We start from the raw sequence: 21,658 nt of genomic DNA, 5'->3' as shown, positions 1-21,658 counted from the left end.
GAGGTTTCTTCCTCATGTCGTCTGAGGGAGTTTTTCCTTGCCACCGTCGCCACAGGCTTGCTCATTGGGGATAGATTAGGGATAAAATTAGCTCATGTTTTAAGTCGTTCAAATTCTGTAAAGCTGCTTTGCGACAATGTTTATTGTTAAAAGCGCTGTACAAATAAACTTGATTTGATTTGATTTGAACTCAAAAGCTAATAAAACTTGCCTCTGAGGAAAACAAACAAACAAGAAGCATGTGAAAGTTGATTAACACTATGAGGTATGCACTGTCTCTGAGGTATTTCTTGACATTCAACTTTGCAACACCATCATTTTTACTGGATTGAGTGGAAAAGTTCAAGATAAAACAAGGCAGTGGTGTCCAACCTTATCCATAAATGGTCAGTGTAGCTGTAGGTTTCTTTTCAAATATACACTAACCCTAGATACGCTAAAAACAATGGGCATGACTGTGTGTTACATACTTTTCATAGATCTGAGTGAAGGCTGGTGGCATCAGAGGTGTGATAGAAATGTACACCAACTCATCTCATTATCTCTAGCCACTTTATCCTGTTCTACAGGGTCGCAGGCAAGCTGAAGCCTATCCCAGCTGACTACAGGCGAAAGGCGGGGTACACCCTGGACAAGTCACCACAGGGCTGACACATAGACACAGACAACCATTCACACTCAATTTAGAGTCACCAGTTAACCTAACCTGTATATCTTTGGACTGTGGGGGAAACTAGAGCACCCAGAGGAAACCCACGCCGACACAGGGAAAACATGCAAACTCCACACAGAAAGGCCCTCATCGGCCATGGGGCTCAAACCCAGACCTTCTTGCTGTGGGGCAACAGCGCTAACCACTACACCACCGTGCAACCCACACCAACTCTAATGTAGCAATAATAAGTCATGACTTTTTGTTATTACTTAGTAAATTGCTTTGTTTTGTTCTTTAAATGGCAGTAACAGGCTTTCACAAATGTAATACATGCCCTTTAGTCATATTAATGTACTATATATACACAAGTGACTAGCTTAGTAAATCACACCTTGGGTAGTAAATTAATCGAAGGGTTAGTTTGGCTGCATCTGTTTACATAGATTTACATGCAGATTTCTGTAAAGCCTCTTTATAATAATGTCTATTGTTAAAGGCTCTATACAAATGCAATTGAATCGAAATAATTTAAATCAGTTCATCTTGGCCTTCAGTTGTGGCTCCAACTTTTCCTACTCCTCTCATACCTGGCCATTTGAGGGTAAGACGGAACATCCAAATTAAGTAGTTTTATTTGTCATTCTGCACCAGAAGACACCTGTTCCCCCTCACTAAACTCCTCCAGAGCTTTACTAGCCATATTTGTCCCAATGTTAGTGTACACATAACACCTCTGGCTGATCGATGAACAATGTACATCTTGTGTCTTATCACACCGGTGGAGGTCCTCTTCCGCGACCCCTGGGGCCTGGTGAGCGAGTCACAGGTGCGCGAGGATTCACAGCAGCCAAAGAAACATCCTTCTGCATTTTTACTTGTTTACCACTGGTGGCCGTTCCAGCTTTATCAGTAACCCTTGGCGATTTACCAGCAGGGGGCTGACGGTCAGCATTCTCTGGGATTCAAAAAGAAAAGAGACGAACGAAAGTGAATATGGCCTGGTCTGTCTTGATCTTCATTAAACCCTTAATACTAACCCCTTAATATGAACTAAGGGTCAGATGTGTTGATGCACAGTTTATGCACAGTTTCATGTAATATTAGGACACATTCTGCTTAAAAAAATAATAATAAAGCCTTGCATTATATATGTTACAGGTCAAAATTGTAGGTTGGGGGAATTTTTCAGCCTAGGTTAGAATTTTTAACCTAGTTCATAATTTGCTACTTGTATAAAGGAGACTTATTATTATATCTTGGGTTAGGTTTTGGGTTAGGATTTGGGAAGACTTTGTATTTTAAACTGCTTGATGACATAAGACTGGACTCATTCATAAATTCAAAATATACATCATTTTTCTATTGCAATTGCCACTGGTCTAGTGGTTAAGGTGTTGGGTTAAGAATTGGAATGCTCTGAGTTCAAATCCCAGTTATGTATGAATAAAGATATGCAAAAAAAAATGCTAATTAGGTAGAAAGGAACAGACAGATAAGAAGAAATGCTAAGTGGGTGTAGACAGAGAGGAAGTGAATGGAAGAAAGAGAGACAAAAAAAAGTGATGGAAAATCCTTCCAAGATAATTCAAAATTTTACCTAGGCTGGAAATTATGAACTAGATTAAAAATTTTAACCCAGGTAAAAAAAATCACCTAAGTTGAATTTTTTTTTTTTATCTGAAACATGTACGAACATAGTGTACAATCCAAAATGTGCAGGTCAAGCAAGGACACACAATACATACAATGGTGCTTGAAAATTTGTGAACCTTTTAGAATTTTCTATATTTTTGCATAAATATGACCTAAAACATCATCAGATTTTCACACAAGTCCTAAAAGTAGATAAAGAGAACCCAGTTAAACAAATGAGACAAAAATATTATACTTGCTCATTTATTTATTGAGGAAAATGATCCAATATTACATATCTGTGAGTGGCAAAAGTATGTGAACCTCTAGTAATAGCGGTTCATTTGAAGGTGAAATTAGAGTCAGGTGTTTGTCATACCATTGATTGAAATCAGGTGTGACTGGGCACCCTGTTTTATTTAAAGAACAGGGATCTATCAAAGTCTGATTTTCACAACACATTTGTGGAAGTGCATCATGGCATGAACAAAGATTTCTGAGGACCTCAGAAAAAGTGATGCTGATACTCATCAGGCTGGAAAATGTTACAAAACCATCTCTAAAGCTTTTGGACTCCACCAATCCACAGTCAGACAGATTGTGTACAAATGGAGGAAATTCAGGACCATTGTTACCTTCCCCAGGAGTGGTCGACCAACAAAGATCACTTCAAGAGAAAGGCGTGTAATAGTCAGTGAGGTCACAAAGGACCCCAGGGTAACTTCTAAGCAACCGAAGGCCTCACTCACATTGGCTAATGTTAATGTTCATGAGTCCACCATCAGGAGAACACTGAACAACAATGATGTGTATGGCAGGGTTGCAAGGAGAACGCTACTGCTCTCCAAAAAGAACACTGCTGCTCATCTGCAGTTTGCTAAAGATCATGTGGACAAGCCAGAAGGCTATTGGAAAAATGTTTGTGGACGGATGAGACCAAAATAGAACTTTTTGGTTTAAATGAGAAGCATTATGTTTGGAGAAAGGAAAACACTGCATTCCAGCACAAGAACCTTATCCCATCTGTGAAACATGGCAGTGGTAGTATCATGGTTTGGGCCTGTTTTGCTGCATCTGGGCCAGGACAGGTTGCCATCATTGATGGAACAATGAATTCCGAATTATACCAGCAAATTCTAAAGGAAAATGTCAGGACATCTGTTCATGAACTGAATCTCAAGAGAAGGTGGGTCATGCAGCAAGACAACGACCCTAAGCACACAAGTCATTCTACCAAAGAATGGTTAAAGAAGAATAAAGTTAATGTTTTGGAATGGCCAAGTCAAAGTCCTGACCTTAATCCAATCGAAATGTTGTGGAAGGACCTGAAGCGAGCAGTTCATGTGAGGAAACCCACCAACATCCCAGAGTTGAAGCTGTTCTGTATGGAGGAATGGGCTAAAATTCCTCCAAGCCGGTGTGCAGGACTGATCAACAGTTACCGGAAACATTTAGTTGCAGTTATTGCTGCACAAGGGGGTCACACCAGATACTGAAAGCAAAGTTTCACATACTTTTGCCACTCACAGATATGTAATATTGGATCATTTTCCTCAATAAATAAATGAGCAAGTATAATATTTTTGTCTCATTTGTTTAACTGGGTTCTCTTTATCTACTTTTAGAACTTGTGTGAAAATTTGATTATGTTGCAGAAATATAGAAAATTCTAAAGGGTTCACAAACTTTCAAGCACCACTGTACATCTGTATTTGAGGGAGAGTTTTGCAAATAGTCAGAAGCCAGTGTAAAGAAACCTGCAGATATTAGAAGTATGACTGATTACATGTAAAGTAAATATGTTTGGATAGCCAGGCTAAATCAGCTGTCAGTTTTGCATATAATTTCATTTCATTCCAACTGCTGAGTAAATTATCAGCGAGTACAGATTTCAGAACAGTATCCAATGTTGCTCTGGTTTTCCCAGGCTTACATCAGAGCACTTCATCTCACCTGCTCTATTTATCAGGACTCACTCAAACATTGTGAAATCTGGTGACATCTTGGTATAAATCAGTACTGAGAAAGCATCCTTGCAACTGTACCTTGTCAAACTATGAACAGCCATTATCTGTAGCTGCTTACCTTATACAGTGTCACAGGCAAGCTGGAGCCTATCCCAGCTGACTATGGGCAAGAGGCAGGGTACACCCTGGACAAGTCACCAGGTCATCGCAGGGCTAACACATAGAAATAAACAACCATTCACATCTACAGTCAATTTAGAGCCACCATTTAGCCTAACCTGTATATCTTTGGATTGTGGGGGAAACCCACACAGACATGGGGAAAACATGCAAACTCCACACAGAAAGGCCCTCATCAGCCACTGGGTTCAAACCCAGGACCTTCTTGCAACAGTGCTATCCACCGTGCCACCCAAACTACAAACTATTCATAATTTAAAATAGCTAAGCTACAGCTGAATAGTTAAAATAGCTAAGCTACTACTCTTTTGAAAAAGTAGCTAGCTGCACTACAAGCTAGTCAGAAAAACTGATGCTTTCATTTTATCATTCAGCTACTTTATTGTCCATAATAATAATAATAATAATAATAATAATAAATTGCATGCTGTGTACAGGGTATGCCATATACTTTGTTATATTTTGATACAGAAGGTGCTTACTCCATTACTCTTGGCTCAGTTTGTTTATGGAAATATCTAGTTAAATAATTAACCTTAACAGGTATGCAATAACCTACTGTATATAATAGACATTGAACCTACTGTATGTAATAGACATTTGGGCACTTGCTGCAAAATTTGCTCATTATTTTTATATTTGCTGATGTTAGCAAGCACCAGCTAGCCTGCGGTCAGTTTTCATGCTGTGATAGTTGCTTATTTTGTTAGTTCACTACGTCACCATCTTATTAATTCAACAAAAAAATACTTGATGATATCACATATCACTCCTGATCAGCCTTTTAGGTTTCAATATGGCCATCCAGATAAAGTTTGAATCAATGTATTAAGATAAATCGTCTTGTGGACCATAATTGAATTGAGAAATTCATTATTCCACTATTCCTCCATGAGGGGGCAAAATAGAGCAATAAATGTTATCATACTTATATTACAATCCCAATTCCAAAAAAGTTGGGAAGCTGTGTAAAATGTAAATAAAAATAGAATGCGATGATTAGAAATTTTGATTCTTGAACACCTTTCAAAAAAAAGTTGGAATGGTAAAGCATTTACCATTTTATAATGTTGCCATTCCTTCTCACAATGCTTAAAAGATGTTTAGAGACAGAAGACACCAAGTCATGAAGCGTTTCATGTGTTATTTTGTCCCATTCTTCCTGCAAACAGTTCTTAAGGTGTGCAACAGTACAGGGTCATCAGTGCTATATTTTTTGTTTCAAAATTCATCATATTCTCTATTGGGGACAGAGGGGACACTCACCGTCTTCTTCCACAGTCACGCCTTTGTAATGTGTGCAGAATGTGGGCATCTTGTTGAAATATCTCTAGAAAAGATGTCATCATGAAGGCAGCATATGTTGCTCAAAAACCTCAGTGGACTTTTCTGCATTAATTCTCCATCATAGAAGTGTTAGATTAGATTAGATTAGATTAGATTAGATTAGATTAGATTAGATTAGATTAGATTAGATTAGATTAGATTAGATTAGATTAGAACTTTATTGATCCCTTTGGGAGGGTTCCCTCAGGGAAATTAAAATTCCAGCAGCATCATTACAGGATAAACAGAGAATAGAAAATAGAGAAAACTTCTAGATAAATTAAGTATTTACATATACAAATATAAAAAATAATAAGATATGGGAAAAGAAAAAAAAAGTCCAGCAGAAGAGGTATTGCACAGTATATTGCACATTTATATTGCACATTGTCCAGTATTGCTTTTTGTCAGGCTAGGCTAGGCTACTGCTCCTTCCTGTCCTCTGTCCTCCTGTTACCCCTCCTCCCCCCAGAGAGGAGTTGTACAGTCTGATGGCGTGAGGGACAAAGGAGTTTTTAAGTCTGTTAGTCCTGCACTTGGGAAGGAGCATTCTGTCACTGAACAGGCTTCTCTGGTTGCTGATGATGGTGTGCAGAGGGTGACTGGCATCATCCATGATGTTCAGTAGTTTGTCCATAGTCCTCTTCTCTGCCACCATCACCAGAGAGTCCAGCTTCATGCCAACCACAGAGCCGGCCTACCTGATCAGTTTGTCCAGCCTGGATGTGTCCTTCTTGGATGTGCTGCCCCCCCAGCACACCACGGTGTAAAACAGGACACTGGCGACCACGGACTGATAGAACATCTACAGGAGTTTCCTGCAGATGTTAAAGGACTGCAGCCTCCTCAGGAAGTAGATCCTGCTCTGTCCCTTCCTGTACAAGTGGTTGGTGTTGTAAGTCCAGTCCAGCTTGCTGTCCAGCCATGGCCCGAGGTACTTGTAGGAATCCACAGCCTCCACCTTGACTCCCTTGATCAAAACTGGTCGTGACCTTGGTCTGGACCTCTCAAAGTAAATGACCAGCTCCTTGGTCTTCGAGGTGTTGGGCTGCAGATGGTTCCTGTTGCACCAAAAAGCAAAGTCCCTCACCAGGCTCCTATACTCCTCCTCTCTGTCATCCCTGATACACCCCATGATGGTTGTGTCATCGACAAACTTCTGAATGTGACACAGCTCCGAGTTGTAGCAGAAGTCCGCCGTGTACAGGGTGAAGAGAAGAGGGGCCAGCACCATGCCCTGGGGTGCTCCGGTGCTGCTAATCACAGTGTCAGACATGATGTCCTTAAAAGACATCTACTTTTAAGTAGATATCATGTACTGCGGCCTGTCAGTGAGGTAGCTGGAGAGCCAGGTGACCAGGCAGGGGTCCACTCGCATCCTGTTCAGTTTGTCCTGAAGCAATAGTGGCTGGATGGTGTTGAAGGCACTCGAGAAGTCCAAGAAGAGGATCCTCACTGTGTCATTTCCCTTATCCAGATGCGAGTGGGCTTGGTGTAGCAGGTAGAGGATGGCGTCTTCTACACCGACACCTGCCCGGTACGCAAACTGCAGACAGTCCTGGGCATGTTGCACCTGGGGGCTGAGGGGGCTGAGGAAGAGCCACTCCAACGTCTTCCTCAGATGTGAAGTGAGTGCCACCTGTTGGAAATCGTTCAGCTCACTGGGCCGGTTCTTCTTGGGAACTGGAACAATGCATGATGTCTTCCAGAGGGTGGGCACTCTCCCCAACTGCAGGCTGAGGTTGAAGATGCATTGGAGTGGTTCACCCAGTTCAGCAGCACAGGTCTTCAGTAGTCGGGGACACACCTTGTCCGGGCTTGCTGCTTTCTTGGACTGAAGCTTCCTCAGTTGACCTCTGACCTGGTCTGCAGTAATGCATGGAGGAGTCTGTGTTGAGGTGGGGGAGGAGGGGGCTGTGATGACTGGGGGAGGTGTGTTGAGGGAAGAAGGAGAGATGGCTGCAGTGAGGGGGAGGGTGGGGGGGACGTGGGCTGGTTGAACCGATTGAAGAAGTCATTCAGCTCGTTCGTCCTCTCCACTGTCCTCTCAACAACTCTGGTCTTTGTATTGTGGCCTGTGATGGTTTTCACACCTTCCCAGACCTCCCTCATGCTGTTCTCCTTCAGCTTCTGCTCCACCTTTCTCCTGTCGCTGTCCTTAGCTTCCCTCATGCAGCGTTTCACCTCCTGCTGTGCTGCTTTCATCGCCTCCCTGTCCCTGCCCCTGAAGGCAGCCTTCTTCCTGTTGAGGACAGCTTTGACTCCCTGTGTTACCCATGGCTTGTTATTAGAGTAACACCATACAGTCTTAGTGGGGGAGACCATGTCTGCACAGAAGTTGAGGTAATCCGTCAGACAGTGTGTCAGCCCCTCTATGTCCTCACAGTGTGGGCTAAGCAGCACATCCCAGTCCATGGTGTCATAACAGTCTCTGAGGGCATCTTCCATTTCAGGGGACCACCTCCTGATGGAGCTAGTTGTTGCAGGCTGCTTTTGGACCAGGGGGGTGTACTTTGGCTGTAGATGAACCAGGTTGTGGTCAGACTCCCCTAGTGGAGGGAGGGGTGTGACTCTGTATGCATCCCTCACATTAGCATACAGCAAGTCAATTGTCCTGTTGTTCCTTGTTGGACAGTCCACAACCAGGTAAAAAGCAGCCAAAGTAGAGTCCAAAGTAGCGTGATTAAAGTCCCCAGAAATTATCATAAATGCCTTAGGGTGCTGTGTCTGCAGCCTTGCTGTGACAGAGTGAATCCTCTCACATGCAGCGGCTGCATCTGCCCTCGGAAGGATGTAAACACAGATGGTGATCACGTGACTGAACTCCCTCGGCAGATAATATGGCTGCAGGCTAACGGCTAGCAGCTCCAAGTCCAGGCAACATAAGACTGTCTTTACAGAGATATGTCCTGGGTTACACCAGCAGTTGTTCACATAGATGATGAGTCCCCCACCTTTGCCTTTCCTGCATGCTTTAGTGTCTCTGTCGGCTCTCACAACAGTGAATTCCCGCAGGTCCACGTTAGCATCCAGTATGAGGTGTGTTAGCCATGTCTCCGTAAAGATAAACAAGCTGCTCTCATGGTAAATCCGCTGGTTGTTCAGTGCGGAAAGCTCGTTGACCTTGTTTGGCAGTGAGTTCACATTCCCCATAATAAAGGAGGGAATGGATGGTTTGCAGCTCTGCTGGTTGTCCGCTAGCCTAGCCTTTAGCTTAGCCCCAGCTTTGCAGCCCCTGGGTCTCCTCCTCTGCTCCACCAGGATGGGGTGTCGTATCCCAGCTCATCCCATTGTTTTCAGGGCCAGCAACTCCTCTCTTGCATAAGCGAGAAAACTGGCTCCTGGTTGCATGTTAAAGTTAAAAATATCCATGTGATATGAAGAAAAACACACTATGTCTTTGTAAGAAGAGCAGAAAAGTAAAAAGGTGGAAAAAAAGAGGTTTAAAGAGCTAAAAACTACAGAGCTACTGGAGAGGCAGCCGTCTCCCACAGTGCCACACTACACACCTAGAGCTACACACTAAGTTGCCTTTGCCAAGGGCACTGACACAACTCCATACTATGACACACCCTGGCTTTTGGACTTGTTGCTGATAACAGTCAGGATGGTCCCTTTTGGTCTTTGCACCGGAGCACACAGTATCCATTTCTTCTGAAAAACACCTGGAATACTGATTCGTCTAACCACAATGCACATTTCCACTGGGTGATGGTCCATCCCAGATGCCTCCGAGCCCAGAGAAGTCGCTGGCACTTTTGGACACAGTTAACATAAGGATTCCTTTTTGCACAGTAAAGTTTTAACTAGCATTTGTGGATGTAACTCCATAATGTTGTGCTTGACAAAGGTTTGCCAAAGTAATCTACAGCCCATGTGATTATATCAGCTATAGATGAATGATGGTTCTTGCAGTGCTGTCTGAGGGTTCGGAGATCACAGGTGTTCAGCTTAGGCTTGTGCCCTTGTCCTTTATACACCAAACTTCCTCCAGATTCCTTGAATCGTTTAATGATATTATGCACTGTAGAGGGTAAAATGTCCAAATCCCTTTCTATCTTTCTTTGAGGAACATTGTTTCTAAACATTTCAATAATTTTTCCATGTATTTGTTGACAACTTGGAGATTCTTGGCCCATCTTTACTCCTCAAAGACTTGGGCTTTCCTGAATACTGGTTTTGTACCAACTCATGATTCCAATCACTTGTTGACATCACCTGTTTATTTAATTGTTTTACCTCATTACTTGCCCTAAACTGCCTCCATCCCAACTTTTTTGGAATGTGTTGCAGGTCTGAAACTCAGGAGTGGATGTATATTAACAAATGAAATGAAGTTGACCAGACAAAACATGAAATATCTTGGGTTCGTTCTGTCTATTTAGAAATAACTGCTGGGTCACTACCTTGGGTTCATTCTGTAAATTCAGAAATCACTACTGTCTTTTTTTATTTGCATTTTCCATACTGTCCCGACTTTTTCTGATTTAGGGTTGTATAACTTCTGCCTGATATTAACTTAATCTGTAGAGCCATGACGTATTGTGAGGTATGCTATTTATTTTATAGTACTTTTAGTCCATCATAATTGTATGTACAGGATATATGACAAAAGTGTTCTACGTTTTGATAGATGGTGAAGTACAAACTGAACTAAACAACATTAACATCAGCCAGTGGAAGAATTAAATCAAGTAAATAAATATGAGGCTACAAACCTGCTTCCTCTTTAGCAGGTGGTATCAAGGATTTGTTGGGCATAAGATCTTCCAAGTCTTTCATCACCTGATTAGTGCTGTCTTTATTGTTCCTCCGGTTCTTCTCCTCATCTCTTTGCTAGAGCCAAATCAGATATGAACTTGGCTTTCAGATATGAGCTTGGACAGATCACTATAGGATACTATATTTTTTGTTTCAATGATGATTAGTTGATTAGTTGATATTATGTGTGAAGTAAAACACATAATACACACAAAACAATGTGTTGGAAAGCACTATAACATATGTTGTAGTTACAAATGGCACACACCATTTGTATCTTCCTCTTGAGGTCCATGTTGGCTTTCTGGTAGGCCTTTGAGACTGTATTCAGGTAGTAGATAGCTAACCTGTTCAACAACAAACCATAACAAATAGTAATACTTAAAGTACAGAGGTTGTCTGTATATGTTCAGGAATGCAATTATCTACAAACTTAGAGCTACAGGAGGGAGGTATACTTGTGGAATTTAATTTGTATCTAATATGAATGGTTTTCTTGAAACATTTTAACAGTACTATTAACCCCATGCTACCCTTCACCTACCCCTCAACCCCAAGCCCCAGTAAACACTCACACCATGAGAAGTACGACAGATATGATGAGTCCTGGGTTGGATGCATAGGTGAAGATGCTGGCCATAAATGCTGGAAGGTTCTGGATCGTCTCAATTACCACATCGTACATCTTCTCTCTCCCACTGTTCAGAGGAGCAAACACAACCATCAGTAAACCATAAAGCTACTGGTATTTTTTGGTTGTTTTTAATCTACATCCACGGTTCTCAAAGTAGGGTCCGGGAACATCCAGGGAATCATGAAGCATAACCAGGAGGCACGGGCGATTGCTCTAAGACAACGAGGGAGGCTCAGCCTCCTCTAAAGATGATGAACATCATGTAGGATGAATTGCGCTAGGCTTATGTTATAGCCGACCTTATAACATTGCTATTTCAGATCCAGAATAATAGAAATATATGTGCTCAACCCAACTACAGTGCGAAATCATTCCGTTATAACTTTCCCCAGTTCACCTAATGTGTGCATGAGTTTTTCCCCCTCGTGACAGCACGATGCAGCCCAGCCTCAGTGGACTTCAATGGCATTTGGGAGCTATGCACTTTTTAATCTCAAAATGCAAGACGATTATTGGACAAATAGTGCGAAAACGCCCACCCCACGGACTCCCAGCCTCAGTGGACTTCAATGGCATTTGGGAGCTATGCGTTTTTCAATATCAAAATGCAAGACGGTTATTGGACAAATACTGTGAAAACGCCCACCCACCGGACTCCCAGCCTCAGTGGACTTCAATGGCATTTGGGAGCTTTGCGCTTTTCAATATCAAAATGCAAGACGGTTATTGGACAAATACTGCGAAAACGCCCGCCCCATGGACTCCCAGCCTCACAGTGGGAGGGACATGGCAGTTTCCGCGAGGAGACTGGTGATTGGTGAAAGCGGCCGGATATTTTCTTTGATTGACAGTTCGTTTCAAATATAGACAGGCAGCGGTGAATTTCAGTTCAGTCCCATGCGGATTCGCAAGTGCTGTGGTGTATTGTAAGAGATCAGCTTACATTTCGATTTCATTCATTACATACGGTTTCTACCAGCTTTTTTAGTTTGTATATATATTTTCATTGTAAATAAAGTGTAAATATAGTGTTGTCAAGTTTGCTATCTTAGTTCCAGAAATTTCATTTATTTGAGTGACTGAACTTGAACTTGAGGGGGCTAGTCAGCTAGCAAGATAGCTGCGCACGGATGCCAAGCATTGCTGATTTAATTTTGGCGAAGCCATTTGCCAGTCTTCCTTTCGAGGAAAAAATAAAAATTAAAGAGCAGGGTAGACCAACGCCTCAAATTGACTTGGTGAAAAAGGTAAGGAATAATACTCATTCCTTTCAGCTCTCCTGGTACAAGAAAGTGAATTGGCTAACAGCAAGTGACCCACATCAACAACAGTAAATAGGCTACTTTAGTAATATGTCATGGATGGACCAAAAATATAGGATCTATTTAAAATGTTTATGCTGAGTATATTATATTGGAATATATATTTTTCTGGATATGAATTAAACACAGCTACAATTTGGAAAACATTTTTAAACAAAAACACAGCCGAGAACATTTCACACTACAGACCTGGATTAAAAGTGAAGGGTTATCAAAATTGTCAATAAAACATTTCTCAGTCAAAATAAGTAAAATATAGGGAAAGTGTCATTCAATGAAATGTGTGGCACCCAGCTCTGTGTTTGGCTCCCCAAGGGCAGTGCTTGTGCCTATTCCAGAACACTCTGCTGTTACTGCTGAGGTTCCTGACAAAGAGCTGTTTTCAATAATTATCAATTTTTAAACAATATGCCACATGCCACAATTTTAAAATATAAAATGTTAAAATATACCCCCCCAACACCACCATCATGTATATTGGACAGTAGGCTAATGGGCCAGAAGAACCTGTTATTTCACAGTTTGTGACCCTGCCAACAATCAGCCAGATCAGAGGCAAGAGTATGCGCAAAATTGATGTTTTTTTCTTTTTTCTTTTAAAATCTGGAAATATCGTAACCGACCAGCCTCCCCTGTTTGAAAGACTACCAGACGCCACTGCCAGGAGGTCCCTTATGTTATTATGTTAGAAATCAGAGCAATCCATTTATGGAGATATTACATTTAACACCGAGTTCTTATTAGTTATTAGCCTATTGTCCTATTGAAATGAATGAATGAAGAAGAAGCCTTTTTTGTCACATGTACACTCAAGCACAGACTTAAGCACACAGTGAAATTCCTGCTCTGCATTTAACCCATCTGAAGCAGTGAAACACCCAAGTGGGCAATGAGCACACACACACACACACACACACACACACACACACACACACACACACACACACACACACACACACAGAGCAGTAGGCAGCTATGCTACAGTGCCTGGGGAGCAGTTGGGGGTTAGGTGCCTTGCTCAAGGGCACGTCAGCCCAACCTCAGGGCACTTCAGCCCAAGCCCATGTTAATCTAACTGCATGTCTTTGGACTGTGGGGGAAACCAGAGCACCCAGAGGAAACCTATGCAGACACAGGGAGAACATGCAAACTCCACACAGAAAGGCCCCCATCAGCCACTGGGCTTGAACCCAGAACCTTCTTGCTGTGAGCTGACAGTGCTAACTACTACACCACCATGCCGCCCATTTAAGACCAACTCTATTAACTATAATAAGTAGACTCATAAATAATATCAACTTAGATTAGATTAGATTAGATTAGATTAGATTAGATTAGATTAGATTAGATTAGATTAGATTAGATTAGATTAGATTAAACTTTATTGATCCCTTTGGGCGGGTTCCCTCAGGGAAATTAAGAAGAAATTAAGAACTTGAATCAAATAACAGTTTTAATAAAAATGTGTTCTGTTATATTTCCCAGATACTAGAGAATTCTTGGCCAAATATGGTTGATTTCAGGAATATAAGAACCCATTATGGACTTCAAGTTTCAAATAAGCAGCCCAGCCACATTAAAGAATGTTGTGTTGACTATATTCTGGGCAAAAAAAAAAAAGTAACAATTGCTACTATATACACTCTAAAAATGCTTCCTATACAATGGGTATGCCTAATTATTAGCTCAATATGATCTAGATGTAGATGATCTAGATCATCTAGATGATCTAGATGATCAATATGATCTATGTGTATAGGTGTATCTGTGTGACCTGAAGGGTCCACAGTCGAATGAAGGAGACATGGTCATCATGGTGTAGACCACGGGCATGAGGCTGAGGAAGAGCACGACCAGCAGGATGCCCATGTAGAAGTTGTTGGAGCGTGAAGCTTTGAACACTCTCTCATGAGGGACATTACTGCTCATTACAGCCCAGCACTGAAAATACATCGAGGTCACGAGGCGTAGAATGTTTATACCCACCAGACCTGGGGCATAAAATGCACCCATCCTAGTGACAATGCACAGAAATACACATATGTAAGTTCTTCAGCATGCTATTTTTTGTGTGTTTGATTTTAGAACAAATATTGAATTCTGACCAGATCATTCCCTGGTTGAAAATGAGCCCAAGTACATTTCCACTGATATCAAACTCTGCATACGAAGGCTGCAAAACATGAAGATACAAATATACAGTTTAATAAAGAGTACAGTACATTAATTTAAAAGTTGCTTTGTATATTGCTCTCTCTCTCTCTCTCTCTCTCTCTCCCTCTCTGTAATTAAGTACCCTGAGTAGAGTCGGGTGTCTCTGTGTTTGCCTTGTTGTTAAGTATCACATACCATGCTAGCTGTTGCTTTCAGGGTGTCAGGCTAGCAATGAATAAATGAGTTTTGTGTGCTTCCTGAATACTCAAGAAAACAGACAGTATCTCGATCAACTTAGTGAAGTAATTCAATAGCAATTACTATCAATCTTTCTACATTCTTCGTGCAAGTAAAAAAAAATACAAACATGTACGAATGTTATAATTATTTTTGTGTGGATTTTTGTTTTTGGTAAATATGATTTTTTATTCCTCACAACAACCTCAACAACAACAACAACAACAATAATAATAATAATAATAATAATAATAATAATAATAATAATAATAATAAACTACATACAAACAGTCTGCTTTAAAAATAATAGCACCAATTTCTTATTTTACAAAACAGTGCATGTAACAATCAAGGTGATTCATGAGAAAAAAGTAAGTAAACTTCTGTGATATGAACCACATAAAAGGGATAGGCAATCCTTTCCCTTATGATCTCTGCACTCTCCCATCTCAAGCTATTTCTTCTGCCATGCAAAAGGGAAGAGATCTCAGGCACATAAGGGCAGGAGCTACAAGAGTTAAAGAGCCAGTACCAGAACTTGTTACCAATACCCCTGGTTGAACCACCTCATCCAATACAGAATCAAGTCACTACAAAGAGTAGGAGCACAGTAGTAGCTGTATTGCATATCTAAGACCCCCATCTGGGAAAAGCCACTGAGGAAAATGGCTATACTCCAGCTCCATGGTAATGGTACAGAATCAGGATGGCACACTTTAGTTCTGTAGTGATTCCCAGAGTCTAAACAAGGTGTTACTTTGACACTGAACCCATGCCCTAGCTAGAAAAATTGACCAAGTGCCCATGAAGGTCACAGTTTATCTCCCCATCAGACCTGACACAGGATCCTAATTTTGTGCCCTTTGCACCAGAGACAACCTCTAACTATACCTTTCAGATCTTGTGTTTAAGGCTCCACTTGACTCCTGCAACCTTGCACTTTAAATGGCTGGACTGATGTCCAAACTCCCCCGAAAAATATCACAAGGGACTTGCAGAGGTACAGTACCTAAAATTTCTGACCAGTTCATTCCTCCTCTGACTATAGGAGCAGGAGTTAGAAGCACTGAAGAACTTTCCATGCCCCAGTAACAATGGGAACATGTCTTCCTTAGTATCCTGTGTAGTCAGAGATTTTTTCTCATTTGTCCTTCATGGCCTAACCTCTTTCAAGCCTCTATGACATCAAGAGAGAGTTCAGTAGCTGAAGACAAACTCTTGTCACCTGTCCTGCCCCACAGTTTGAATACATTCCCTCATCTCATCTCATTATCTCTAGCCACTTTATCCTGTTCTACAGGGTCGCAGGCAAGCTGGAGCCTATCCCAGCTGACTATGGGCGAAAGGCAGGGCACACCCTGGACAAGTCGCCAGGTCATCACAGGGCTGACACATAGACAACCATTCACACTCACGGTCAATTTAGAGTCACCAGTTAACCTAACCTGCATGTCTTTGGACTGTGGGGGAAACCGGAGCACCCAGAGGAAACCTACGCAGACACGGGGAGAACATGCAAACTCCACACAGAAAGGCCCTTGCCGGCCACAGGGCTCGAACCCGGACCTTCTTGCTGTGAGGCAACAGCGCTAACCACTACACCACCATGCCGCCCCAAATACATTCCCTAATGAATCCAATTTGTTTACTTATTCATGAAATTAATGCAATTGTAAGTGGGGGTTAATTGTCTAAATACTTTTTTGGGGCCACCGTATGTATCCTTATTCCCCAGCAGCAACTTCCTGTTGAAAACATCAAGTCAATGAACACATTACAGAATGAACAATCAAGTATTAAACATCCATCCATTATCTGTAACCACTTATCCTGTGCAGGGTCGCAGGTGAGCTGGAGCCTATCTCAGCTGACTATGGGCAAGAGGCAGGGTACACCCTGGACAAGTCCCCAGATCATCATAGAGGTGACACATGGAGACAAACAACAATTCACACTCACACCTACGGTCAATTTAGAGCTACCAATTAGCCTAACCTGCATGTCTTTGGACTGTGGGGGAAACCAGAGCACCTGGAGGAAACCCACACAGACACAGGGAGAACATGCAAACTCCACACAGATATGTAGGTCCCCATCAGCCACTGGGCTCGAACCCAGAATCTTCTTGCTGTGAGGCAGCAGTGCTAACCACTACAGCACTGTGCCACCTAAGTATTAAACAAATAACACAATTTTATATTTTAAACTCGTAAACAGTAGTCAGTAGTGTGTGAATCTTTGTACATTCTCGGCATCTTCTCAACCAGCATCATGAGGGAGATTCACTGTTCCCAAGATCCCAAGTTCCCAAACAGATCCAGCTCATCATTGTTCCTCCCAATTTCTAAATCAAACCTACTTGTTTGGGGAAACAATTAATTTTATCCTTTGAAAAAAAAAACTTGTTTGAACTAAAACAGTCTATCACATGTTACCATGCACATGCATTTGTCTACACGGTCACATCTAGGGACAATTTAAAATATCCTGTCCACCCACCCTTGAGCTGTGAAGTAGCAAAACTACCGACTGCATTTGCCACCATGGCCTACACCCTACTACACACATATATTGACACATCATATCATATTAATGACACATATATTATGCATTTTTTAAATTATACATGTAAGTTATCAAACATCCATGAACTGCACAGCATTGCTATCCACCAGGACATTTACTCTAAACTTTAATAGGTAGTATTTTATTTTTTTCTGGTTACCAACATTAAATAGTTTTTTTTTATGTGCTGGGAATGAGAAAATACTTAAACATTTAATTGACTTCATTATTATCTATATATTAATTTTAATTTCAGATTAAAAATGTATCTGAGGCTGTTGAAAGGTATTGTATGGCCTGAAATCACAAAGCAGCCAACTTTTAAACATTTAAAACATTCAATTCTTAGACTCATGAATAATAACTCACAAAGCCAGCCTCAAGGTCCCAGCACCAACAGTAGTTGAGGAAACGCACAATTATAGCCCTCATAAAGTCTCCAACCAGGATAGTCAGATATGTCACCTGGATATCTGACACTGTTAGCTTCATAAACTCCTATAGCAAGTAACAGAAGCAATGTAAATCATTTCAACTTTAGAAATGCTTATTTAAAACAAAAAGTGTTATTATTTATTTAAAAAATATGTGAATAAATATGCTGGTATTAATATATCACATTTGTTCAGTAGTAAAAAAAAATAATAAATAGGTTGGTGCGCACAATTCCCACTTCAGTTTCCCAGCATGGACCCCTGATAACATCAGCAGGCGCGATGTCTGGTGGGGGAATATTCTCTGTCTTGTTGTGATACAGTGTGTAGTTAGCATAGTACTGGTTCAAAACCCAGATGGTTTCATTCTTTATCAGTTTCTCCTTCTCCAGCTTTTGATGAAGCACCACAAAGGAATTGGGAATTTTAATGTTAAGAATTGGTTTGAAACAGCCACTTAGTATCACTTAAAATGTTACAGCATATTTGGCTTCTGTATCTGATGTACCTTCTCATTGACATCATCTATAAGGGCAAACAGGAAGGTGTAGAGGTTTCCCAAGAAAAGGGCAAAGATGCGGCCTAGCTGCCACTTCAGGGCAATCCGTGGATGATAATTCTCCAGTTCAGCAATGGTCTCAAACAAAGGTGGACACACCAAACCCAACAGAGACATTACAATCTCCACCTGTAGGACAATCGTTATTAGGGGAAAACTAATTCTTGCAAAATATAGAAAGAATAAAAATCTCATTCATATAATTACAGCAAGTAGAGGGAATGAAATTGAGTGTAAAAACTGCTGGCTATTTCAAATCATCCATTGTTTCAAAGAGTAAATAAAAACTGTTAAAGAACAGATAAACAGATGAAGGCAGTTGGGATTGTAAAATAATTAAAAAAAACCTACAAGTGTAGTTAACATTATTCCTAGTCTAAAAATCAACAATATATACAAGACCAAATAAAAGAAATACAGTGTCTTGCAAAAGTATTCAACCCTCTTGGTGTTGGTCCTGTTTTGTTGCATTACAAGCTGGAATTAAAATGCATTTTTGGAAGGTTAGCACCATTTGATTTACACAACATGCCTACAGCTTTAAAGGTGAAAATTGTTCTTTTATTGTGACACAAACAATTAAGATGAAAAAACAGAAATGTGGAGTGTGCATAAGTATTCACCCACTTTCGTATGAAACTCCTAAATAAGAGCTGGTCCAACCAATTCACTTCATAAGTCACATAATTAGTTGATTGAGATCCACCTGTGTGCAATCAAAGTCTCACATGATCTGTCACATGATGTCTGTATAAATCAACCTGTTCTGGAAGGACCCTGACTCCATAATACTACTAAGCAAGCAACATGAAAACCAAGGAGCCTCCAAACATGTCAGAGACAAAGTTGTGAAGAAGTATGGATCAGGGTTGGGTTATAAAAAAATATCCCAAACTTTGAAAATCCCACGGAGCACCATTAAATCCATTATAGCAAAATGGAAAGAATATGGCACCACTACAAACCTGACAAGAGAAGACTGCCCACCAAAACTCACAAACCAGGCAAGGAGGGCATTAATCAGAGATGCAACAAAGACACCAAAGTTAATACTGAAGGAGCTGCAAAGATCCACAGTGGAGATGGGAGTATCTGTCCACAGGACTACTTTAAGCTGTACACTCCACAGAGCAGGGCTTTATGAAAGAGTGGCCAGAAAAAAGACATTTCTTAAGAAAACACATTTGGAGTTTGCCCAACAGCATGTGGCAGACTCCCCAAACACATGGAAGAAGATTCTCTGGTCAAAGGAGACTAAAATTGATTGTTTTGGCCATTTGTGGTGCAAACCCAACACCCTGAGAACACCATTCCTACAGTGAAGCATGGTGGTGGCAGTATCATGCTGTGGGGATAATTTTCATCTGCAGGGACAGGAAAGCTGGTCAAGACTGAAGGAAAGATGGATGGCACTAAAATACAGGGCAATTCTGGAAGGAAATCTGTTTGAGTCGGCCAGAGGTTTGAGACTGGGACAAAGGTTCACATTCCAGCAGGACAATGACCCTAAACAGACTGCTAAAGCTACACTGGAGTGGTTTAAAGGGAAACATTTAAATGTCTTGGAATGGCCTAATCAAAGCCCAGACCTCAATCCAATTGAGAATCTGTGGCATAACTTGAAGATTGCTGTACACCAACGCAACCCATCTATAGAGACATACCCCAAGAGACATGCACCTGTAATTGCAGCAAAAGGTGACTCTACAAAGTATTGACTTTGTGAGGTGAATATCTATGTACACTCCATATTTCTGTTTTTTCATCTTAATTATTGTTTCTGTCACAATAAAACAACAATTTTCACCTTTAAATTTGTAGACATGTTGTGTAAATTAAATGGTGCTAACCCTCCAAAAATGTGTTTTAATTCCAGCTTGTAATGCAACAAAACAGGACAAACACAAAGGGGGATGAATACTTTTGCAAGACACTGTACACCTTTAAAGTTACCTCATTTTTCTGATACCAGGATAATTCATTGCGATCCAGTTTAGCAAACTCTTGTGATCTTTTCACCACAAAGTAGATAAGATATCCACTCCCTCCCAGGCTGCATAGGATCAGTATGTTAGCAAGGACACGCAGAAATCTCCTCAAATGAATGTTTTCGTCCTTCAAATTCTCCTGCTCATCCACTATAGATTCCTACAGGAACATGGTTAATGTCAGACAGGCCATCCAGCACTCTAAAATACACTATAGTGTAGACACCTGACCATCACACCCATATGGGCTTGTTGAACATCCCATTCTAAATTTAGTCCCTTTTTATCTGGGAAAGCTTTCCACTACATGTGGGGATTTGTGTTCATTCAAACACAAGAGAAGAAGAAGCCTTTATTTGTCACATGTACACTCAATGACAGTGAAATTCCTCCTCTGCATTTAATCCATCTGAAGCAGTGAATACTACAGTTGAGGGTGAGGTGCCTTGCTCAAGGGCACTTCAGCCATGATACAGACGGAGGGGAAAGTGCTGTTCATTTACTCAAGTCCCCTCACATTTTTTTTTTTCTGTTGGGCCTGGAAATCAAACCAGCAACTCTTTGGGCCCAAGGCTGCATCTCTAACCTTCAGGCCATGGCTGCCCCCAACATTAGTGAGATCAGGCACTGATGTTGGGTGAGGAAGCCTGGGGTGCAGTATGCATTCCAGTTCATCCCAAAGGTGTTCAGTAGGGTTGAGGTCAGGGCTTTGTGGAGGCCAATGGAGTTCTTCCACTCCAACCTTGGCATGTCTTCATAGAGCTCACTTTGTGTACAGGGGCATTGTCATGCTGGAACAGGTTTGGGCCTCTTGGTTTCAATGAAGGAAAATTATAATGCTACAGCATATGGAGACATTCGATATAATGGTCTGCCTCCAACTTTGATGCAACAGTTTGGGTAAGAATCATATATGGATATGATGGTTGGGTACCCACGTACTCGACCATCACATCCATATGTGATAGTCAGATGAGTTTTTGGATGTGGAACAAAGACGTCAATTAACAACAATGTACATTCAAATCATTTACAATATTTCTGTTCTGTTAAGCTTAAGCCTGGGCCTTAAACTGACAAACTTCAACAACTGATCACAATCTTTAAACTGTGAACTGTGTTTATGAAAAACATATTTAAATTTTAGGCTAAGGAATTATACCAATGTATTAAACCAATTCCCTGTTCTTATACACTTAATTCAATTAATCAAGCTAATAAAGCTACAAAAGTATGTTAAAGCA

The 21,658-nt window shown here is 41.1% G+C and overlaps 1 protein-coding gene across 1 annotated transcript in view; it reads right to left on the bottom strand.

The window, feature by feature from the left end:
- Nucleotides 1-1,425: 1,425 nt before the first annotated feature.
- The window catches only part of tmc2b (transmembrane channel-like 2b), a 43,057-nt gene continuing 22,824 nt past the window's right edge, over nt 1,426-21,658 (bottom strand). Inside the window, exons 12-21 of the mRNA XM_060908014.1 lie at nt 20,380-20,574; nt 18,376-18,555; nt 18,098-18,259; nt 17,803-17,931; nt 14,583-14,650; nt 14,252-14,491; nt 11,097-11,219; nt 10,790-10,868; nt 10,479-10,596; nt 1,426-1,610 (exon numbers count right to left, since the gene is read on the bottom strand). Coding sequence (XP_060763997.1) covers nt 1,426-1,610; nt 10,479-10,596; nt 10,790-10,868; nt 11,097-11,219; nt 14,252-14,491; nt 14,583-14,650; nt 17,803-17,931; nt 18,098-18,259; nt 18,376-18,555; nt 20,380-20,574 — 1,479 coding nt within the window. The remainder of the gene's footprint in view (nt 1,611-10,478; nt 10,597-10,789; nt 10,869-11,096; nt 11,220-14,251; nt 14,492-14,582; nt 14,651-17,802; nt 17,932-18,097; nt 18,260-18,375; nt 18,556-20,379; nt 20,575-21,658) is intronic.

Source organism: Neoarius graeffei, chromosome 24, assembly GCF_027579695.1.
Source record: "Neoarius graeffei isolate fNeoGra1 chromosome 24, fNeoGra1.pri, whole genome shotgun sequence".
Taxonomy (NCBI): domain Eukaryota; kingdom Metazoa; phylum Chordata; class Actinopteri; order Siluriformes; family Ariidae; genus Neoarius; species Neoarius graeffei.
Note: the sequence above shows the minus strand (reverse complement) of the source record. Positions and strands in the feature narration are given on the sequence as shown.